The sequence below is a fragment of the Salvelinus namaycush genome, chromosome 39 (genome assembly GCF_016432855.1).
Source record: "Salvelinus namaycush isolate Seneca chromosome 39, SaNama_1.0, whole genome shotgun sequence".
NCBI lineage: Eukaryota > Metazoa > Chordata > Actinopteri > Salmoniformes > Salmonidae > Salvelinus > Salvelinus namaycush.
Window position 1 is genome coordinate 6,469,273 of NC_052345.1, and position 23,852 is coordinate 6,493,124.

At 42.2% G+C, this 23,852-nt stretch overlaps 1 protein-coding gene across 1 annotated transcript; it reads right to left on the bottom strand.

Annotated features, from left to right (window-relative positions):
- Window positions 1-4,691: 4,691 nt before the first annotated feature.
- Window positions 4,692-16,533, bottom strand: LOC120032988. The gene is made up of 10 exons (XM_038979272.1): window positions 16,435-16,533; window positions 15,704-16,021; window positions 13,884-14,273; window positions 13,427-13,726; window positions 13,281-13,313; window positions 11,127-11,228; window positions 10,884-10,914; window positions 9,390-9,439; window positions 9,235-9,269; window positions 4,692-5,001 (listed from the first exon to the last, which is right to left on the bottom strand). Exons 1-10 carry the CDS (start codon window positions 16,502-16,504, stop codon window positions 4,906-4,908), a joined length of 1,425 nt encoding a protein of 474 aa, XP_038835200.1. The 5' UTR covers window positions 16,505-16,533; the 3' UTR covers window positions 4,692-4,905.
- Between the last annotated feature and the right edge of the window lie 7,319 nt (window positions 16,534-23,852).

Genomic DNA, 23,852 nt, shown 5'->3' on the forward strand with positions numbered 1-23,852 from the left:
ATATTGTACGATGCCAAGTCACATGGAACATCAACCTAACTGTTCATATAGAACATCAAAATGATATATCACCTGACAGAACGTCAATATCAAGAATAAATCAGACACACCTCACCACATACTTTAATGATGACACCTGGACAATGAAGTGTGGATACCACCATATGAAGGGATACAGTATAGAGTTGAACATTTCTCTGAGTCTGTACTAAAAGTGCTCTATCTGAAAAACTTGACTGCTGACAATGAAATGCACACTACTGGGGCCCAATGAATGGACTGATGAACAAAATATTACAAGATCTATCTGAACTATGCCTTTGATAATCATTTCTGTAGCCGCAAATCTCCAACCAAAGCAGCTTTATACAAGCCTGAGTTTTACCTTGACAAATCATTCATCCTGCAGCGTGAATGCATGACTGTAGCATTGTGGTGTGAAGGTGTTGAGTGGATTAGTAGGCCTGTTGTGATGGGTCTTTGTGGCAAGGACAGAATAATCAGAGAGTTGTGTGTGTGCATGTGCGTGTGTGTACTGTATATGTGTGTTTTGTAACCCAACATGCCAGTAAACACAGTGTGCCTTCTTCACTGAGATGGGAAAGGTGGGGCGAAAGTTCAGTTTTCATCTCCCATTCATTTACAAGGAGTCATGTAAAACCTTATTTCCCTATTGTATGCATGGCCTACTAGGGCTGGGTGGGGCATTGTTATCATACAGTAGCCTACAATAGTCAGGTATGCTGACAAACACCATACAGATACCAGGTGTACGACACCAGTAATAGTCCCTACTCACAGGCGTGTGTGTGTGTGTGTGTGTGTGTGTGTGTGTGTGTGTGTGTGTGTGTGTGTGTGTGTGTGTGTGTGTGTGTGTGTGTGTGTGTGTGTGTGTGTGTGTGTGTGTGTGTGTGTGTGTGTGTGTGTGTGTTCTAGATGAATGGGAGTTTTGCATGCCCTGTGTGGGTGTGTGCTCTGTTCTTTTGATACCTGGCAGAACAGCGAAATGAATGAAACACTTCAGTTAGTAAAACACGCAGAGCTACTGAATATCTTATGGTTGAAGAGGGAGGGTTGTACTCTTAGAGCTACTGAATAGCTTATGGTTGAAGAGGGAGGGTCGTACTCTTAGAGCTACTGAATATCTTATGGTTGAAGAGGGAGGGTGGTACTCTTAGAGCTACTGAATATCTTATGGTTGAAGAGGGAGGGTCGTACTCTTAGAGCTACCGAATAGCTTATGGTTGAAGAGGGAGGGCCGTATTCTTAGAGCTACTGAATATCTTATGGTTGAAGAGGGAGGGTTGTACTCTTAGAGCTACTGCATATCTTATGGTTGAAGAGGGAGGATTGTACTCTTAGAGCTGCTGAATGTCTTATGGTTGAAGAGGGAGGACTGTACTCTTAGAGCTGCTGAATGTCTTATGGTTGAAGAGGGAGGGTCGTACTCTTTTCACACTACCGAGCAGAGCTTTATTGAGCTGGCCTGGTTATTCATCCAACATAGTGGCTGGAACTGTGCTATAAAGGACCATGTGAAAATCACGGTATTGACAGGGTTAGCACGACGTGTGAAAAAAGCATCGGTGTTGACCCTAAATAAATGACATGTATCTTTCAGGAATGTGATGATCGATGCTCAGCAAGGGTGTAGTGGTCCTACTGTACAATCTCTATTTCCAGACACCTTTAAAACAATGATATTTCTGCTTCCTTCCAGGCAATAAGCCAGTGGTTATTGCTGAAACAACATCCTTTGTCCTGACCTGAGGGATTGTAGATTTGTGCTCAACATTCACATCACTTATTCAATCCATCATGGGCAGTTACATATTCATACGACAAAAACTCCTGGGATGTATCCAAAATGGTACCCTATTCCCTATATGTAGTGCATTACTTTTGACCAGGCCCCATAGGGTGACGTGTGTCCCCATATAGTAGGCTATATACTTACAGTGAAGCATTACAGTGAAGAAATAGGGTGCCCAGGTCATCCATTAACTCATATTCATGTGGAGTGTTTTGAACAGAGAGCAGCCTTTGGCTTGAACAGTGGCGCTGGATTAGTGGGTACCCTATTCCCTATGCAGTGCACTACTTTTGCCCAAAGCCCTATGGGCCCTGGTCAAAAGTAGTGCAATATATCAAGAATAGGGTGCCATTTGGGACGCAGGCATCGTTAGCAGCTCTTATCTCCTGAAGTCTTATCTCATGGCCACCTGTAACTCACAGGTCCGGCTAGCAGCGACCCCATGTAACCCTGTCCAACTTATACAACTAGGAGTCATACAGAGTATCCTTTCTGACCAATTGCCACCGGTACAATGATGCTACTATTACTTGTGTGATTTATAGTCTGTAATAGAAACTCATAAACAAGTATCAGTGATGTATCACCATAATACTTCTCTCCTCTCTCTACCTTTAGTAATGCTTTGTGCTATCGCTCAGTATCGGTCTAGCAGTGTGTCTCATTGACTTCCTCCACCTTTTGGACATCTAAGCAACAACCACACATCTGATAATAATACATAACAATATGTGGTTTCCACTCCTGTATTTATTGTGAACACATTGTTCCAGAGCTCTAGGGTTTGCTGTAACCTGGCCCTCTCTAAGTTTTTCCACTGACAATAACTGTGGGTGAGACATTAAATTGGTGAGGTGGAGCTGAACTGATGCATGTTCAATAATTTCCAACTGACAAATTGTAAAAGAGATGCTATCGCTGTAAAAGTACTAACTCTTCATGGAGAGTGCCCTCTAGTGTCACTTTCAAGGAACTTCAATGTAAAAAAAATTGTTGGACAAATGAATACTCTGAAAATCGTGCCCAGAATAAACTGCCTGCTACTCAGTCCCAGTTGCTAATATATGCATATTATTAGTAGATTTGGATAGAAAACACTCTGAAGTTTCTGAAACTGTTTGAATGATGTCTGTTTTTCAACTCTTGGCCTATCGAATACACAGTGTCTATGGGGTCATATTGCACTTCCTAAGGCTTCCACTAGATGTCAATAGTCTTTAGAACCTTGTTTGATGCTTCTACTGTGAAGTGGGGGCGAATGAGAGGGGATTGAGTAAGGTCTCTCCCAGAGTGCCATGAGCTGACCATGCACGTTCACGTGAGAGATTTAGCTTGCGTTCCATTGCATTTCTGAAGACAAAGGAATTCTCCGGTTGAAACATTATTGAAGATTTATGTTAAAAACATCCTAAAGATTGATTCTAAACATCGTTTGACATGTTTCTACGGACTGTAACGGAACTGTTTGACTTTGTCTGCTCCTAGTGATCGCGCGTCATGAATTTGGGATACTGGGCTAAACTCGCTAACAAAATGGAGGTATTTGGACATAAAGATGAACTTCAGCGAACAAATCAAACATTTATTGTGGAACTGGGATTCCTGGGAATGCATTCTGATGAAGATCAAAGGTAAGTGAATATTTATAATGCTATTTCTGACTTCTGTTGACTCCAACATGGCGGATATCTGTTTGGCTTGATTTGTTGTCTGAGCACCGTACTCAGATTATTGCATGGTTTGCTTTTTCCGTAAAGTTTTTTAAAAATATTGACACAGCGGTTGCATTAAGGAGAAGTATATCTTTAATTCTGTGAATAACACTTGTATCTTTTATCAATGTTTATCATGAGTATTGCTGTAAATTGATGTGGCTCAGCACATGTGCAAATTCACGGGATGTTTTGGAGGCAAAGCCAAATGTAAACTGAGGTTTTTGGATATAAATATGAACTTGATCGAACAAAACATTGTGTAACATGTTGTCCCGGGAGTGTCATCTGATGAAGAATATCAAAGGTTAGTGATTAATTTTCTCTATTTCTGCTTTTTGTGACTCCTCTCTTTGGTTGGAAAATGGCTGTATGCTTTCTGTGACTAGTTGCTGACCTAACATAATATGTTCTGCTTTCGCCGAAAAACCTTTTTGAAATCGGACACTGTGGTTGGATTAATGAGAATTTTATCTTTAAAATGGTGTCTAATACTTGTATGTTAGAGAAATTTGAATTATGAGATTTCTGTGTATTGAATTTGGCGCCCTGCAATTTCATTGGCTGTTGGCGAGGGGTTCCGCTTTCCCAGACAGGATAAAGGGAAATTTCACATATTTTTACATGTGGCCTTACTTTCAGAAAAGAGTGAAAATAAGTCTACATGCATCACACTCAAACACATGAAGCCGCTAGATTAGAATTAAATTACAGCTTTTATTATAAAATAGATTTTATGTACATGAAACAACTTATGAAATTCAATAAGATTCAGTGAAAGTGACCTAATGCAAACTTGTGAAATGCAACACATGTTAGAGGAAATGTGTACTTCTCTGTTCCTCTAATCACGGCTAGGTTTTCAGCCAAAAATGTAAACAGAGAGAACATGTTTCCCATAGATAGATAGAGAGAGAGAGAGAGTTGTGATGTATGATTAGACGTGTGGTTGTTGCTTAGATGTCCAAAAGGTGGAGGAAGTCCGAGTAGGTTTACCTTTTAGATAAATTAATATAGATAGATAGAAAAGAAACGGGTTCAAGGAGAGAGGAGAGACGGATAGAGAGGGTAAGGGTTCAGGGAGAGAGAAGAGACGGATAGAGAGGGTAAGGGTTCAGGGAGAGAGAGAAGAGACGGATAGAGAGGGAAAGGGTTTATGGAGAGAGAAAAAAGGATGGAGAGAGAAAGAGAGAGAAGGATGGCGAGGGAACGAAAAGGTGACAGAGAGAACGAGAGATCAGAAAGAAGGACAGGGAGCATGAAGAGATGTACTGTATAGAGATAAGAAGGGTCAGGGAGAGAGACATAAGAAGATGGACAGAAAAAGGAATAGAGAGAGAGCGAGTGAGAATAGAGGGAACGAGAGAGAGGTGAAGGAGGTCAAGAGGATGGTGTGTTGCCAAACGTAGAGAGAGTTCTCCATGGAGGGGACCTGCTGAAGGCTGTCTCTGCTGCGCTGTCGTCGTTACCCCATTCCTGCACACACAAGCGGTTTCATTATTACAGCACATCTAAGGCAAATTTGAAAACTTCCTTTATCTTTTGAAGCAACACACAAATGCGGTTTCATTACGTAAAATCTAAACACTTCCTTCTGAAGATTCTCTTAGTATCCAAAGACAGTCAGTTTCCCCTTATGGATTATAGCTTCACATGAAGTCATGATGATAGCATTGCGTTGACTCTGTCCACGGTAACCCATATACTAACACCTTGTCTGGGGAGAGGGTTTAGCTTAATAAGTCCACCTCATCAAGCTAATTAATGAGATGATTACAGCTAACGAGAGGAGGAGGGCCCGTGCAGGCTGGCCCAGGTCACAGAGGAGCAGTAATGAGAAGTTTACTCAAAGCGTGCTTGTGTTCAGTAGGGAGGCAGACAGAGACCACAGAGCCCCAGGACAGCAACACATTTAGACCCAACCAAAACATGAGAAAACAAAAAGATCATTACTTGACACATTGGAAAGAATCAACAACAAAAACAGAGCAAACTAGAATACAATTTGTTCCTAAACAGAGAGTACACAGTGGCATAATAGCTGACCACTGTGACTGACCCAAACTTAAGGAAAGCTTTGACTATGTACAGACTCAGTGAGCATAGCCTTGCTATTGAGAAAGGCCGTCGTAGGCAGACCTGGTTCTCAAGAGAAGACAGGCTACGTGCACACTGCTGTTGTGACAAGAAAAGGGCAACCAGTGAAGAACAAACACCACTGTGAAAACAAACATATTGATGTTTCATTATTTTCCCTTTGGTACTTGAACTATTTGCACATTGTTACAACACTGTATATAGACATAATATGACATTTGAAATGTCTTTATTCTTTTGGAACTTCTGTGAGTGTAATGTTTACTGTTCATTTTACTGTAAATGATCTACTCCACTTGCTTTGGAAATGTTAACATATGTTTCCCATGCCGATAAAACCCATAAATGAGAGCGAGAGAGACCTCCGCAATCTTCCCCAACTCAAGGATCGTGGTGTCAACCCTTCTACAGAGGAAGGACTTCCACCCTGCCACAATCCAAAGAATAAACGCCAATGTACGCCTGGCCCACCATCCCGCCCTCGATCTGGACTGTCTCTAGGACCATGTTCACCTGTACTGGGAGACAGTCCCCATCCTTGCCAAGACTCTCAAGAACGTCACTTTAAACCGCAGCCCGACCTCTCCACCCAGGAACAGCGAAGCAATCTCCACCCCCCGAGATCACTAAGGCAACACCCCGGACCAGCACCCAGGCTCCCCCAGCCACGGCCACGGCCACAGCACCACCAACCTCAACGCCCACCACAGCCAGTGTAGCACAGACCAGCCCAGCTCAGCCCAGCTTCAAACCCACCCAGACGAGGCCTAACCCCCCCCCCCACCCCCCTCAGCATGTGTTTAATGCTACGCACAAACTGTGAGAGGAGCAACTGGCCCAGCCCACCAACAACATGAGTAACATTAAACACATGCTGAGGCTACTATGCTCACAATCAACAAGGAGGCTATCTTAACTGATAAAAACGTCTTCCTCTGTGCCTCATACATTCCCCCCTCAAAGTCACCCTACCTCAATGAAGAGAGTTTCTCCATTCTACAGGGGGAGATTAGTCACTTTCAGGCCCAAGACAACGTACTGGTCTGTGGAGACCTGACTGCTAGAACAGCAGAAGAACTAGACACTATTAAATTTGGCAGTTTGGAACAGAAACTTTATATTTGACAAATGAGCCTCCTTGGCTAATCTAAAGAAACATAAGAGCAAACCAAAAAGAATAGATAATAAAAAATGGCTTGATAATGATTGCAAAAATGTAAGAAAGTCATTGAGAAATATATCTAATGCAAAACAGAGAATCAGACAACAAAAATATACGCCTTCAATATGGGGAAACACTGAAGCAATACAAACACACCCTAAAAACAAAAAGCAACAGCACATTAGAAATCAGCTGGATGTAATTGTGGAATCCATAGAATCAAACCACTTCCGGGAGAATTTGAATATTATTAAACAAACCTCATGAGGAATTGGCTTTCCAAAATGGGGATATGTGGAGAATCACCTTTACAAACCTCTACAGCAATATAACAAAGGGCCCAGAACAAAAAGATATACAAGAAAAATATAAAATACTTGAATCAGCAGTCAAAGACTATCAGAATCCTGTGGATACCCCAACTACAGAAGAAGAATTATTGGAAAAACTATATACTCTCCAACCCAAAAAGTCCGGTGGTGCTGATGGTATTTTAAATGAAATGATCAAATTTACAGATCACAAATACAAATGGGCTATACTCAAACTCTTCAATGTTATCCTCACTGCAGGCATTTCCCCCTATGTTTGGAACCAAGGATTGATCAGACCAATCTATAAAAATGGAGACAAATTTGACCCAAATAATTTGAGGAATTTGCATTAACAGCAACTTGGGGACAATTCTCTGCAGTATCATAAATAGTAGACAACGTAATTTCCTTGATGAACACAACGTCCTGAGCAGAAGCCAGAATAAAACATTTAAAAAGTGTACAACAGACCACATTTACACCCTCCACACACTAATTGACCAACAAGTAAACCAAAACAAAGGCACGATCTACTCGTGTTTTGTCGACTTCAAGAAAGCATTTGATTCAATTTGACACACAAGTATTTTTTTATAAGCTAATAGAAAGTGGTATTGGAGGGAAAACATAATGATGTTATTAAATCAATGTACACTAAAAACAAATATGCGGTTTGCAACAAGCAAACAGACTTCTTCTCTCAGGGACATGGAGTGAAACAGGGCTGTAAGTCCAACACGATTTAACATCTACATTAATGAATTGGCAAAAACATTAGAAGAATCTGCAGCAACTGGTTTCACCGTACACAACCCCGAAATCAAGTGTCTGCTGTACGCAAATGACCTGGTGCTGCTGTCTCCCACTAAGGAGGGGTTACACCAGCACCAAGATCATCTGCACAGGTTCTGTCAGACCTGGGCTCTGACAGTTAACCTAAAAAACCTGAATATAATGATTCTATTTGGACACAGTTCTATTAGGACACATCAAAAACAACACGTATCTAGGACTAAATATCAACAACACAGGTAGCTTTCACATGGCTGTAAACGAGCTGAGACAAAGCTAGAAGAGCATTCTATGCCATTAAAAGGAACATTAAAATCGAAATTCCAATTAGAATCTGGCTCAAAATTTTCCAATCAGTTATAGAACCAATTGCTCTATATGGCAGCGAAGTATGGGATCTGCTCTCTAATAATGAATTCACTAAATGGGACAAACATCCCATCGAAATACTGCATGCAGAGATTTGCAAGACTGTATTGCAAGTGCAAAGAAAAACTCCGAATTGGGCCAATACCCCCTCCTTATTCGAATAGATAAAAGAGCCATCAAATTTTACAACCATCTAAAAACAAGTGACCCCAAAACATTCCATCACACAGCTCTACAATGTCAAGAGATGAAACAAGAGAAGAGTCCTCTTAGCCAGCTGGTTCTGAGGCTCAGTTCACCTACCCAAACCAACCCCATAGAGCCTCAGGACAGCACTCAGAAAATCTGGTCCAACCAAATCATCACAAAGCAAAAAAAAATATATCACCTATTGGAAAGACACCACAAGACAATCAAAGTAAACTTCAATGCTATTTGTCTCTAAACAGACAGTACATGGTGGCAGACTATCTGACCACTGTGACTGATAAAAAAACTGAGGGAAACACTGACTAGGTACAGACTCAGGGAGCCCACAACCTGAGGGTCAGCCAGTGAAAAGTGCAATGTAATGTCAATAATATTTCGCGTTTTGTTTTGCCTTTCATACCATGCCATGTGGCTTCTCAGTCAGGTTGAGACTAGTCTACTAACATTGCTTAAATGTAATACTATTCTCATAAAATATTGTTGTTGTAGTTGCTGTTAATGGTAATCCCATTTCCACTACTACTATTGTTATTGCTATTGATCACTCAATTTTTTATATACTGTATGTATATTTTGACAATGTAAGTAATTTAACTTTCCATGTCAGTAAAGTCTATTAGAGAGAGAGACAGAGTTGTGATGTATTATTATCAGATGTGTGGTTGTTGCTTAGGTGTCCAAAAGGTGAAGGAAGTCAATGAGAGCAGGTTTACCTTTTAGATAAATAAAAAAAGTATATTCAGTTGAATTGGAGAGAGACCTTACCTGAGAGGTAATGCTGACACGTTTGAGGGTAAGGTCTGGAAAACAATAACACACAAATAAAATCATGTAAAAAAGGATGTCAGTGATGATGACTACATGAAAGCATTATGAGACATAAGATCATTGAATCACTCTATTCACTGAAAAACACTCACCAAGAACATGGTCCTCAGAATGAAGCTTGGCCCATAGGAGAGCCCCCTCCCTAGGAGAGAGAAATACTACTATAAATACTATTCTAAAGGGAGAAATACTACTATAAATACTATTCTAAAGGGAGAAACACTATTAGAAATACTATTCTAAAGGGAGAAATACTATTAGAAATACTATTCTAAAGGGAGAAATACTATTAGAAAACTATTCTAAAGGGAGAAATACTATTAGAAAACTATTCTAAAGGGAGAAATACTATTAGAAATACTATTCTAAAGGGAGAAATACTATTAGAAATACTATTCTATAGGGAGAAATACTATTAGAAATACTATTCTAAAGGGATAAATACTATTAGAAATACAATTCTAAAGGGAGAAATACTATTAGAAAACTATTCTAAAGGGTGAAATACTATTCAAAATACAATTCTAAAGGGAGAAATATTATTAGAAAACTATTCTAAAGGGAGAAATACTATTAGAAAACTATTCTAAAGAGAGAAATATTATTAGAAAACTATTCTAAAGGGAGAAATACTATTAGAAAACTATTCTAAAGGGATAAATACTATTAGAAAACTATTCTAAAGGGAGAAATACTATTAGAAAAGTATTCTAAAGGGAGAAATACTATTAGAAATACAATTCTAAAGGGAGAAATACTATTAGAAAGCTATTCTAAAGGGTGAAATACTATTCAGAATACAATTCTAAAGGGAGAAATACTATTGGAAAACTATTCTAAAGGGAGAAATACTATTAGAAAACTATTCTAAAGAAAGAAATATTATTAGAAAACTATTCTAAAAGGAGAAATACTATTAGAAAACTATTCTAAAGGGAGAAATACTATTAGAAATACTATTCTATAGGGAGAAATACTATTAGAAATACTATTCTAAAGGGATAAATACTACTATAAATACTATTAGAAAACTATTCTAAAGGGAGAAATACTATTAGAAAACTATTCAAAAGGGAGAAATACTATTAGAAAAGTATTCTAAAGGGAGAAATACTATTAGAAATACAATTCTAAAGGGAGAAATACTATTAGAAAACTATTCTAAAGGGTGAAATACTATTCAAAATACAATTCTAAAGGGAGAAATATTATTAGAAAACTATTCTAAAGGGAGAAATACTATTAGAAAACTATTCTAAAGAGAGAAATATTATTAGAAAACTATTCTAAAGGGAGAAATACTATTAGAAAACTATTCTAAAGGGAGAAATACTATTAGAAAAATTATTCTAAAGGGAGAAATATTACTATAAATACTATTTTAAAGGGATAAATACTATTAGAAAACTATTTTAAAGGGAGAAATACTATTAGAAAACTATTCTAAAGGGAGAAATACTACTATAAATACTATTTTAAAGGGAGAAATACTATTAGAAATACTATTCTAAAACATCTCATTCTCTATGATATTACTGTACTTCTCCGAAGGTTAGAAACTCATAGATAGAGGATCCAACACCCACCTTTTACGCTTTTCTTCCGCTATTACCTTAACTGGACAATGAGAAGAGAAATGAGAGAAGAGAATTAAAAAGTGAAAAGGTGTAATGTGTATGGTAAAGGACATTTCTTTAAAGGTTTACTAGCCTGGTCCCAGATCAGTTTGTGCTGTCCTGCCAACTCCTATTAAGGTAAACCGCTCCTGGTTGACAAGAGAGCACAAACTGTTCTGGGAACAGAGTATAGGTTAACAGGTGTAACATTACCTTTCCTCTGCACCGCCACACCCACGCCCACCAGTACAATGAAGAACAGAACCACAACAGAAAGACTTCCCAACACCAGAGGCCAGTCCACACCAGTCAGCCCTACCAGAAAGACAATATCACCTGTCAATCAACGAGCCCTCATATACATATGTAGTATCTTAGTTTGAGCCAGTTTGCTACAGCAGGAAAATAATCCTGCAGCAACAGGACATGTTGTTGTAATTTCCAGATTAAGTTGAAAAACATTTCGTAATGAAAAATCTGTGGGAACAACAAACTTCAGAATCCTCTCAAATGGATTACACATTTGAAATGTCCTGCATTGCAGGAAAGTTCTCCTGCAACAGGGTGATCAAATTAAGGTCCTACCTCTGTAGAGTAGGCAACACAAAAAATACCCAGCACCAGGCCCACACTGTGTCTAACAGCCCACACTGTGTATAACATCAATACCAAACATCAGGCCCACACTGTGTCTAACATCAATACCAAACATCAGGCCCACACTGTGTCTAATATCAATACCAAACATCAGGCCCACACTGTGTCTAATATCAATACCAAACATCAGGCCCACACTGTGTCTAATATCAATACCAAACATCAGGCCCACACTGTGTCTAATATCAATACCAAACATCAGGCCCACACTGTGTCTAATACCAATACCAAACATCAGGTCCACACTGTGTCTAACATCAATACCAAACATCAGGCCCACACTGTGTCTAATATCAATACCAAACATCAGGCCCACACTGTGTCTAATATCAATACCAAACATCAAGCCCACACTGTGTCTAATATCAATACCAAACATCAGGCCCACACTGTGTCTAACATCAATACCAAACATCAGGCCCACACTGTGTCTAACATCAATACCAAACATCAGGCCCACACTGTGTCTAATATCAATACCAAACATCAGGCCCACACTGTGTCTAACATCAATACCAAACATCAGGCCCACACTGTGTCTAATATCAATACCAAACATCAGGCCCACACTGTGTCTAATATCAATACCAAACATCAGGCCCACACTGTCTAATATCAATACCAAACATCAGGCCCACACTGTGTCTAATATCAATACCAAACATCAGGCCCACACTGTGTCTAATATCAATACCAAACATCAGGTCCACACTGTGTCTAACATCAATACCAAACATCAGGCCCACACTGTGTCTAATATCAATACCAAACATCAGGCCCACACTGTGTCTAATATCAATACCAAACATCAGGTCCACACTGTGTCTAATATCAATACCAAACATCAGGTCCACACTGTGTCTAATATCAATACCAAACATCAGGCCCACACTGTGTCTAATATCAATACCAAACATCAGGCCCACACTGTGTCTAATATCAATACCAAACATCAGGCCCACACTGTGTCTAACATCAATACCAACATCAGGCCCACACTGTGTCTAAATCAATACCAAACATCAAGGCCCACACTGTGTCTAATATCAATACCAAACATCAGGCCCACACTGTGTCTAACATCAATACCAAACATCAGGCCCACACTGTGTCTAATATCAATACCAAACATCAGGCCCACACTGTGTCTAACATCAATACCCAACATCAGGCCCACACTGTGTCTAATATCAATACCAAACATCAGGTCCACACTGTGTCTAATATCAATACCAAACATCAGGTCCACACTGTGTCTAATATCAATACCAAACATCAGGCCCACACTGTGTCTAACATCAATACCAAACATCAGGCCCACACTGTGTCTAATATCAATACCAAACATCAGGCCCACACTGTGTCTAATATCAATACCAAACATCAGGCCCACACTGTGTCTAATATCAATACCAAACATCAGGCCCACACTGTGTCTAACATCAATACCAAACATCAGGCCCACACTGTGTCTAATATCAATACCAAACATCAGGCCCACACTGTGTCTAACATCAATACCAAACATCAGTCCCACACTGTGTCTAACATCAATACCAAACATCAGTCCCACACTGTGTCTAACATCAATACCAAACATCAGTCCCACACTGTGTCTAACATCAATACCAAACATCAAGCCCACACTGTGTCTAATATCAATACCCAGTCAGAGGGTGATTTGTTGATTGTAGTGGCTCTGTGAGTTACCTGGTGAGGAGGGAGAGGAGATGGTTGTCTTGTCTGGAAGAGAATGACAGACATTATAGGTGAAAAATAATTAAAGGCTGCCTCTTGAGTTGTATGAGTTGACGCACACAGGCTCAGACAGACACAGACATCAGAGAGATGCAGACCTATGACTCTAGGCACAGCCAGCAGTGGACTTCTCTCTGAGTGGCTCCACTCTGCTCCCAGCAGGGAACTGTATTGGCACTGGTAGTGGTCCGACAACGGGCCGTCCTGGGCAGGCAGGGATGAGAGAGCAAAAAGGGCACGATGTCGGGTAGCGGGGGCACTACGGGTGGCATCAGGGAAGGTACTTCCCAGGTGGTATAGAGAGAAGCGAGCACCAGGGAAGGCAGGTGAACCAGTACACACCAAGGCCCACTCCCCAGCCTGGCTCTGGAGAGAGAGAGTGGGCACCGGCAACAGCTCTGGGATGGCAGGCCCACCAGAGAAAAGATGGAGAGAGAGTATGGATATCAGATTTTTCTCACACACAATTCTAACCTTAACCATTGGGAATAAAATACATAACTGACATTAGATCAGTGTCTAGTTGCAATTTCACCCCTCAACCAGATCTCTCACCTGTGACCGTGACAAGAACTGGATGACTGGCGGTTGAATTAGCCGGTCCCTGACGAGGCACTGTAACCTGGTAGAGGCAGGTGTAGGATCCCCCCTCGCCTCCCCTCACGGGCCCCAGGTGGAAGGCCCCGGTCTGGGCTGTGGAGTGGGACACCAGGGAGGCCTGGGGGTGGACCATGGAGCTCCCCATGGAGTGCCCAGTCGCTTTAGCTGTCCTCAGCAGTAGGAAGGCCTCTGGTTTAGGGCTCTGCTGGGAGTGAGGAGTAGGCAGAGAGCAGTGGAAGGATAACGTCTGGCCTTGCTTCACCTGACCACCTGCGGGATCAACTGAGAGGAGGGGTGGGAGGAGAGGGAGGGAAGGAGGAGGAGGAGCTCTAGGAGAGGCTACACCTAGAGAGAGAGAGGGAGAGAGAGAGAGAGGGAGAGGGGGAGAGAGGGAGATGCTGCATTAATTTATGTGTCGGGGGGCTAGGGTCAGTCTGTTATATCTGGAGAATTTCTCCTGTCTTATCATGTGTCCTGTGTGAATTTAAGTATTCTCTCTCTCTCTCTCTCTCTCTCTCTCTCTCTCTCTCTCTCTCTCTCTCTCTCTCGCTCTCTCGCTCTCTCGCTCTCTCTCTCTCAGGACCTGAGCCCTAGGACCATGCCTCAGGACTACCTGGCCTGATGACTCCTTGCTGTCCCCAGTCCACCTGGTCGTGCTGCTGCTCTAGTTTCAACTGTTCTGCCTGTGGCTATGGAACCCTGACCTGTTCACCGGACATGTTACCTTGTCCCAGACTTGCTGTTTTCAACTCTCTAGAGACCGCAGGAGCGGCAGAGATACTCTGAATGATCGGCTATGAAAAGCCAACTGACATTTACTCCTGAGGTGCCGACCTGTTGCACCCTCTACAACCACTGTGATTATTATTATTTGACCATGCTGGTCATCTATGAACATTTGAACATCTTGGCCATATTCTGTTATAATCTCCACCCGGCACAGCCAGAGGAGGACTGGCCACCCCTCATAGCCTGGTTCCTCTCTAGGTTTCTTCCTAGGTTCTGGCCTTTCCTGGGAGTTTTTCCTACCCACTGTGCCTCTACATCTGCATTGCTTGCTGTTTGGGGTTTTAGGCTGGGTTTCTGTACAGCACTTTGTGACATCAGCTGATGTAAGAAGGGCTTCATAAATACATTTGATTGATTGATTAATTGATTTGCTATAAAGGGGTTGTAATGGTGAAGTCTTCCTACTTTAAGAAAAGTCAAGAAGGGAGCTTCCTTTCAACTCCAAGGAGATGAATTCAAGAGCTTGTTACTTTCGTAATAAACTTTATCAAACCAAATGCATAGTAGTCTATAGGCATTGTGTACTATTTAGCAGAAGCTGTATATCCGGTCTCTGAGGTAATGTGAGAACTGCCATTTTAAGTTTACCCTCTGTTGTCATTCACACTTCCTGCCTTAACTGTCAAGCTTGATGTTTGTGGTTTCTATATGACCTGCAGGGTGTAACAGTACGATACACACATTCAAGCACACACACACGTAACCACTGAGAACACCTATGGCAGTTTTGCCAGTGGTGGTGGAGAAGCGGATGGGAGTGTTTATTGACTTCCACCACCAGTGGCTTTAAACCGTTTCTCACTTTGAAATAGCATTTCCATGTACTATTACAATAAATCACAGAAAAAGATTATTATCATTATTTGTAGTGATCATGGTGCTTGCAGTAGTTTCTGTCCCAGATCCACGGCTCCAACATACTCAACTACCTGATCCAAAATCATCAATCATAAATATAAAACTCACTATAAAACTATAAATCTCACCTTGTTGTTTCAGAGTCAGATAGTGGCTGTATGGGCTATACATCCCCTGGCTGTTCTGATACAGGCAGCAGTATAGAACCTCCCGGGCTGAATCCTCCCTCACTCTCACTGTGAACTGGGCCTCCTGTGTCTCACTGGGGAAAGTCATGGTGTCCACCAGCTTTTTAACCCGGTGGAGTCTGAACAGGGTCCCTCCAGGGCCCTCAGGGGCCCGACAGACCAGGACCACAGCCCCCAGGACGGTGTTGCCTACAGAGGAGGCCTGGGTGAGGGAGGGTGTTGGGGGGGAGACCAGGAGGAGGTCTGAGGATACTGTATCTGGGGAGGAGCAGTCAAGTGTGAGACCCACTAATAGTAAACACTGCATTCCACTAAACAGATAGAGGACAGTGGAGGCTGAGGGGAGGACGGCTCATAATAAGGCCGGAACGGAGTAAATGGAATGGCATCAAACACCTGGAAACCATGTGTTTGATGTATTTGATTCCATTCCACTAATTCCACTGCGGTCATTACCACGAGCCCGTCCTCCCCAATTAAGGTGCCACCAACCTCCTGTGATCTAGGATCACATTACCCCAACCAAATAGACTACTTAAATTGTCAGGAAATAAAGATGACAAAACTGATGCCAAACATCATTGAAATATCTCTGTAACTGAAATAGCTCAACTACTTTACACTGAAATCTACAACATAAGTGTCAGTAAATTCATATTCGAAGTACTTACCCCAAAGTTGTAGATAACAGATAAGCAGAACAAATATCCAAAGTGGGAGATGGTTTCGACAGACAAGCATCTTTGAAGGAGCAAGCAGTCTCTCTTCTGTGTGGATGTGGAAGCATCTGCTCTAGGTGGAGGCAAACAGGATCTGCTGTGTGTGTGTGTGTGTGTGTGTGTGTGTGTGTGTGTGTGTGTGTGTGTGTGTGTGTGTGTGTGTGTGTGTGTGTGTGTGTGTGTGTGTGTGTGTGTGTGTGTGTGTGTGTGTGTGTGTGTGTGTGTGTGTGTGTGTGTGTGAAAAGTATGACAATGTCTTAAAATAGGACTAAGGGGAAGTACAACATACAAGCACACTTCCTTTTAAGGTGTTTGTTAATGGGATGTGGGATCCTATAATAATAAACCAAGACCACAGAATGTCCCTGGTGTGTGGATCCATGCATATTGTACACAGAGCATGAGACATACACTGAGTGTACAAAACATTAAGAACACCTGCTCTTTCCATGACATAAACTGACCAGGTGAATCCAGGTGAAAGCTATGATCCCTTATTGATGTCGCTTGTTAAATACACTTCAATCAGTGTAGATAAAGGGGAGGAGACAGGTTAAAGAACGATTTTTAAGCCTTGAGACAATTGAGACTTTGATTGTGTATGTGTGCCATTCAGATGGTGAATGGGCAAGACAAAAGATTTATGCGCCTTTGAACAGGGTATAGTAGTAGGTGCCAGGCACACCAGTTTGTGTCAAGAACTGCAACACTGCTGGGTTTTTCACACTCAACAGTTTCCCGTGTGTATCAAGAATGGTCCACCACCCAAAGGACATCCAGACAACTTGACAACCGACTAATTGAGGCTGTTCTCTTTATGTAGTCTTCACAAGTTCATTAATCATATGGGAAGGTAGGCAACATGCACAGAGCAGACACAATGAAGTAATGTAATCCATCTGGCGACGCCTTGCAGTACAACACTGACACCTAGTGGATGAGAAGTTGCACTGTCGTCCTGCCATAGATCATATAGGACTTTAATGGACAAGGACTGGGACAGTTCTGAAGCATAATAAAACCAAACTTGAACGCTATTTAAAGTCAAATAATTTGTGCTTTTAACATCATATTTCAATGGAATTCATTTATTTAGTGATATTTAATGTATTGCTTTGACATTTATTAAACAAAGGGATATATCTATTAGCTCTGGTCCATGGCAAGAGTGTGGGTTCCTCTACTAACCTCTACTAGTGAAGGACTGCGCCCTGGACCAGAGCTAGATATTGACTTCAAAGTGGTGATAGTGCGTTCGCTGCGTAAACACGCACAATAATAGAGGTGTCCACAGTGGAAATGTCATAATACCCATACAACCTAGCGGTCAAACAGGGAAATGGTTACAATCATTTTTCCACCCTTCATTTATCTCGATAGAGGATTTTAGAAACACTTAAAATAAGTGGAGGACTCCAAATATGCAGAACAAATCGAGAACTCCAAATATGAGGAACTACTCGCTAATGTCCAGTCCCTAGTTAACAAAGTCGACGAAATCGGGGTAAGAGTTGCTTTCCAAAGAGATATCCGGGATTGTAACATACTCTGTTTCACGGAAACATGGCTAGCTGGGGACATACTGTCGGAGTCAGTACAGCCAACAGGATTTTCAGTGCATCGCGCCGACAGGAACAAACATCTCTCTGGTAAGAAGAAGGGCGAGGGTGTATGTTTCATGATTAACGACTCATGGTGTAATTGTAACAACATACAGGAACTCAAGTCCTTTTGTTCACCTGACCTAGAATTCCTCACAATCAAATGCTGACCGTATTATCTCCCAAGAGAACTACCCTCGGTTATTGTCACAGCCGTGTCCCATCGCAAGCAGATACCAGGACGACCACTGGAACTTCACTGGACTTTATGCAAACTGGAAACCATATATCCTGAGGCTGCATTTATTGTAGCTGGGGATTTTAACAAAGCTGATTTGAGAACAAGGCGACCTAAATTCTATCAGCATATCGATTGCAGTACACGAGCGAGGAACATGCTCGACCATTGCTACTCTAACTTCTGCGATGCATACAAGGCCCTCCACCGCCCTCCTTTTGGCAAATCTGACCATGACTCCATCTTGTTGCTCCCCTCCTATAGGCAGAAACTAAAACAGGATGGCAGCATTCGAGCAAAACTGAAAGCACGTACCACAACATTTAACCATGGCAAGGTGGCTGGGAATATGGTTGAATACGAACAGTGTAGTTATTCTCTCCGTAAGGCACTCAAACAGGCAAAACGTCAGTACAGAGACAAAGTGGAGTTGCAATTCAATGGCTCAGACACGAGACGTATGTGGCAGGGTCTACTGACATTCACGGATTACAAAAAGAAACCAGCCCCGTCGCGGACATTGACGTCTTGCTTCCAGACAAATTAAACAACTTCTTTGTGCGCTTTGAGGACAATACAGTGCCACCGACGCGGCCCGCTACCAAAGATTGTGGCCTCTCCTTCTCCATGGCCGACGTGAGTAAAACATTTAAACATGTTAACCCTCGCAAGGCTGCCGGCCCAGATGGCATCCCTAGCCGCGTCCTTAGAGCATGCGCAGACCAGCTGGCTGGTGTGTTTACGGACACATTCAATCAATCCCTATCCCAGTCTGCTGTCCCCACATGCTTCAAGATGGCCACCATTGTTCCTGTTCCCAAGAAAGCCAAGGTAACTGAACTAAATGACTATCGCCCCGTAGCACTCACTTCTGTCATCATGAAGTGCTTTGAGAGACTAGTCAAGGATCATATCACATCCACCCTACCTGACACCCTAGACCCACTTCAATATGCTTACAGCCCCAATAGGTCCACAGATAGTGCAATCACCATCACACTGCACACTGCCCTATCCCAGTGGCGTGCCGTGGGCCTGGGCCTTCAGTGAGGTACTACACAGTCCCACCCGAATTAATCCACCTCTTATTACCATCATTATGATGCCATGGCTCTAGACACTATACATTTAGACAGAAACGCAGTATAACCAGGCGTTGCGTCACCTTGAAATTGACAAATTGACATTTTTGGGTAAACAGTGTTTACCCCAAAACATGACACAATCAATGAGTCTTTTCAATATTTCCCTTCACCTTTTCATTGTGCAGCTCCGTTGCCCTGCGCGCTTGTTCTTTGAGCTGTAGATCCACTCCGGTGTCCCCAAAAGTTTTCAAAAGCACCATGGCTTGTTAGTGCCCAGCCGTACTTTGGTGTCTCGTTGCTGCCTTGGTTAGACAACTCAAGTTTGCAAAGCCAGTGTGGCTCCAAACACCAAATCGATCACTGGCAAATAATAGGCATTCCCAGCAGTACAGTTTGCAGTGCTTCTCGGAGCCAAGGAGCCTGTGAGCCATTGACAGCGCTCGTAGTTGAAACTTTGAAAGTGGCGAGCGAACGAAGCCCTTTCCCGCCTGTGACAGGCTTTGTGGCGTCGGGCGACCTCTCCTTACAATGTCTAACTTTTCTTGAAAAGTTCGTCTTGAGAATGGCGTTATAATTATATCCTCGACCAAATCGATATCTTCTCCTCCTTCCGCCATTGTGGGTTGAAAAAACAGCTTAGTAGTACGCGAATTAATTCGTGTATCAAATTCAGTTTCCTAGATCTCCATAGGACCTGCCTCTCAATATTGGTAATCCAATCAAAGACGTGCACGCACTACGCCTGCTAGCTGGCTCCTGTGTAACACTGGAGCCAGCCAGCAGGCGTACAATAGCCAACTCTAAAGCTGATTGGTTGACACTAAATTTTCATTTCCATTCACTATAAGCTACAAGCGCCCGCACTGTTGATTCTGAAGGCCTGAGGGCAGATTTTAGACCCCTGGCAACACATGATGGCTGAATATGATTGGATAAAAAATCTAACATAAAGACGAGCCCTCCAAATCTCAACCTGGGGCTGGAAGCAGTGCAACCAAGAGGAAAGCTATGAAATTAAGAGTATAACTCTTACTCTGGGTAATAATTTAATACATATTTGTGGGAAAATATATTTAAAAAAAAATTATATTCTGATGATGTTTAGGCCAGCAGAGAAGGCCTTGCAGGCCCTGACGGCCCACCACTGCCCTATCCCAACTGGACAAGAGGAATACCTATGTAAGAATGCTGTTCATTGACTACAGCTCAACATTCAACACCATAGTAACCTCCAAACTCATCATTAAGCTTGAGTCCCTGGGTCTTGACCCCACCCTGTGCAACTGGGTCCTGGACTTCCTGACTCCGCTGATTCTCAACACTGGGGCCCCACAAGGGTGCGTTCTCAACCCCCTCCTGTACTCCCTGTTCACCCATGACTGCGTGGCCATGCACGCCTCCAACTCAATCATCAAGTTTGCAGATGACACAACAGTGGTAGGCTTGATTACCAACAACGACGAGACAGCCTACAGGGAGGAGGTGAGGGCCCTTGGAGTGTGGTGTCAGGAAAAAAACCTCTCACTCAATGTCAGAAAAACAAAAGAGATGATCTTGGACTTCAGGAAACAGCAAAGGGAGCACCCCCCGATCCACATCAACGGGACAGCAGTGGAGAAGGTGGAAAGTTTTAAGTTCCTCGGTGTACATATCACCGACAAACTGAAATGGTCCACGCACACGGATAGTGTGGTGAAGAAGGCGCAACAGCGCCTCTTCAACCTCAGGAGGCTGAAAAAATTGGCTTGTCACCAAAAACCCTCACTAACTTTTACAGGTGCACAATCGAGAGCATCCTGTCGGGCTGTATCACCGCTTGGTACGGCAACTGCACCGCCCACAACCGCAGGGCTCTCCAGAGGGTGGTGCGGTCTGCACAACGCATCACGGGGCTAAACTACCTGCCCTCCAGGACACCTACACCACCAGATGTCACAGGAAGGCAAAAAATATAATCAAGGACAATAACCACCCGAGCCACTGCCTGTTCACCCCGCTTCCATCCAGAAGGCGAGGTCAGTACAGGTGCATCAAAGCTGGGACAGAGAGATTGAAAAACAACTTCTATCTCAAGGCCATCAGATTGTTAAACAGCCATCACTAGCACAGAGAGGCGGCTGCCTACCTACAGACTTGATATCATTGGCCACTTTAATAAATGGAACACCAGTCACTTTAATAATGCCACTTTAAGAATGTTTACATATTTCGCATTACTTATCTCATATGTATATACTGTGTACTGTATCTTACACTATCTATACTATGCTATCTATTGCATCTTAGCCGCTCTGTCACTGCTCATCCATATATTTTATAGTTATATATTTTTATCCCATTCCTTTACTAGATTGTGTGTATTAGTTTTTGTTGTGGAATTGTTAGATATTACCTGTTAGATACTGCTGCACTGTCGGATCTAGAAGCATAAGCATTTCACTACACTCGCAATAACATCTGCTAACCATGTGTATGTGACCAATACAATTTGATTTGATTTGATTTGAAACACAGCCCTTATATTAAGTGTTTCTAAAATCTCCTATGGGAAAAATGATTGGAGGAAAAACTATTTCCTTGTTTGAGCGCTAGGTTTGTGGGTATTATGACTCATACTGTGGTACTCTATGCCAATACTTATTGATTTTGAAAATAGATTGTTGAACCTAACAGTATGGATTTGACCACTCTTGCTTGCCGCTTTCTTGATAATTTGCACAACACAAAATTATTGAAATCACAGTATTTTTCCTGGCATTTGTGGATGCTCTTCTCATCTAAATAATTTGCTACCTTTTGTTAATTTAAGAATTTGTTGCTCTCCTGCGATTTAATATGTATCATCCAAATGGATGATAAAGTCATCACGGAAACCTCTCCTTCCGTAAAGGACTCCAAATATAATATCAGACACTATTTCATTAGGGGGGGGGGGGAATATGGACCGATCTTTATTGACTTGGTCACTAATTGGCAACATTGTCTTGCAGAAAAAGCTCTTTAGGGAGTTCATGCACCTCCAGGAGCTGGGTGGAGTGCCTCCTCACATCATCATCAGACACATTAAAGTACAGGACAGTCTTCCTGGAAGAGGGAGTCAGACTTGCCATGTAATCTGATAGATCTAAATGGTATGTGTATGTATTAACTTGTCAGAATGGATGTCAACATTGATGAGTTTAGAAACTGTTTGGTGACATTGAAGAGAACAAATGTAAGTTTTAAAGTTCATTTATAGCAACTTTCCTGCAATTCTACACATTTTGTCATAGGGGGAGGAAAATGCTTGCAGTTTTTTATGTGATAACTGATGATCAATGGGTCGGTAATTTGACCATGCTTACTACTAGTTTAGATAGCTGGCCGCTAGACTAATTTACCAATCTAAAAATAATTAGCTGACAAGGAATGACTGCTGTCATAACTCTCCTGTGACGATCTGAAGGATCAGGTTACAGTGGGTCCGCTCTACAGTGTGCTCTGTCTCGTAGAGGGGGAATGTCATGACTCTCCTGTGACGATCTGAAGGATCAGGTTACAGTGGGTCCGCTCTACAGTGTGCTCTGTCTCGTAGAGGGGGAATGTCATGACTCTCCTGTGACGATCTGAAGGATCAGGTTACAGTGGGTCCGCTCTACAGTGTGCTCTCTCTTGTAGAGGGGGAATGTCATGACTCTGCTGTGATGATCTGAAGGATCAGGTTACACTGGGGCCGCTCTACAGTGTGCTCTGTCTTGTAGAGGGGGAGAGCGGGAAGTCGGCTGTTTTATGGCGGTCGTAAAATACGCTGCCTCTATGCTCTGTAGTGTTTGAGTTTGGAATGTAAACTATGGAACACAGAGAGACACTTGGACATCAAAAGTTTTAATAATGAAACAATATTTGTATTTTTGAGAATGAGGGAATGGTCCGTGGACAATCCTGTTCGAAGTTGTTTTGTTTTGTGACATCAGAAAGCAGTAGGACAAGATAACGGTATCTCTGGAAATGTACATTCCTCAGTTATTAGTTTTCTACCTGAATGTTGTATAAAATGAATGAGTAAATAATGAACTATTTGTGAAAAGATGTAATGTGATGTTAGCCTTCTAAATGAAAAAATTGTTCTTCATATAAAGGTTTTAACCAAGTCAGTGGCCACGCCCACGTGACCAGACATCACATTAGGCGTCCTGGAACCGCCCCTTCTTCCACAGAGTATAAAACCCACCTCTGACAAAATGTACATTAGATCAGAAAACATGAAGTGGTGGCTACATGTTGAAATGGTTGGCAACTGTGCCAAAGGACAAGACCAGAGAATGTGGAGATCATTCCCACGTTGAAATGGTGAAGAAATCTACAAACGAAAGAACAATTATTCAGACTACAGCTGTTTAAATACTTTAATCTGGTAAACGCATCCGAGCTAAGAACATTTCCGAATGGTAGTCTGAATTATCCATT

Bases quoted from the DNA above. Each gene is read 5' to 3' on its own strand.
- LOC120032988 (XM_038979272.1), bottom strand. From the start codon at position 16,504: ATGCTTGTCTGTCGAAACCATCTCCCACTTTGGATATTTGTTCTGCTT. The intron at 13,727-13,883 runs GTGAGAGATCTG...CTGCCATCCCAG, and splicing joins AGTTCTTGTCACGGTCACAG to AGCTGTTGCCGGTGCCCACT. The intron at 9,270-9,389 runs GTGAGTGTTTTT...ATTGTTTTCCAG, and splicing joins TTCTGAGGACCATGTTCTTG to ACCTTACCCTCAAACGTGTC.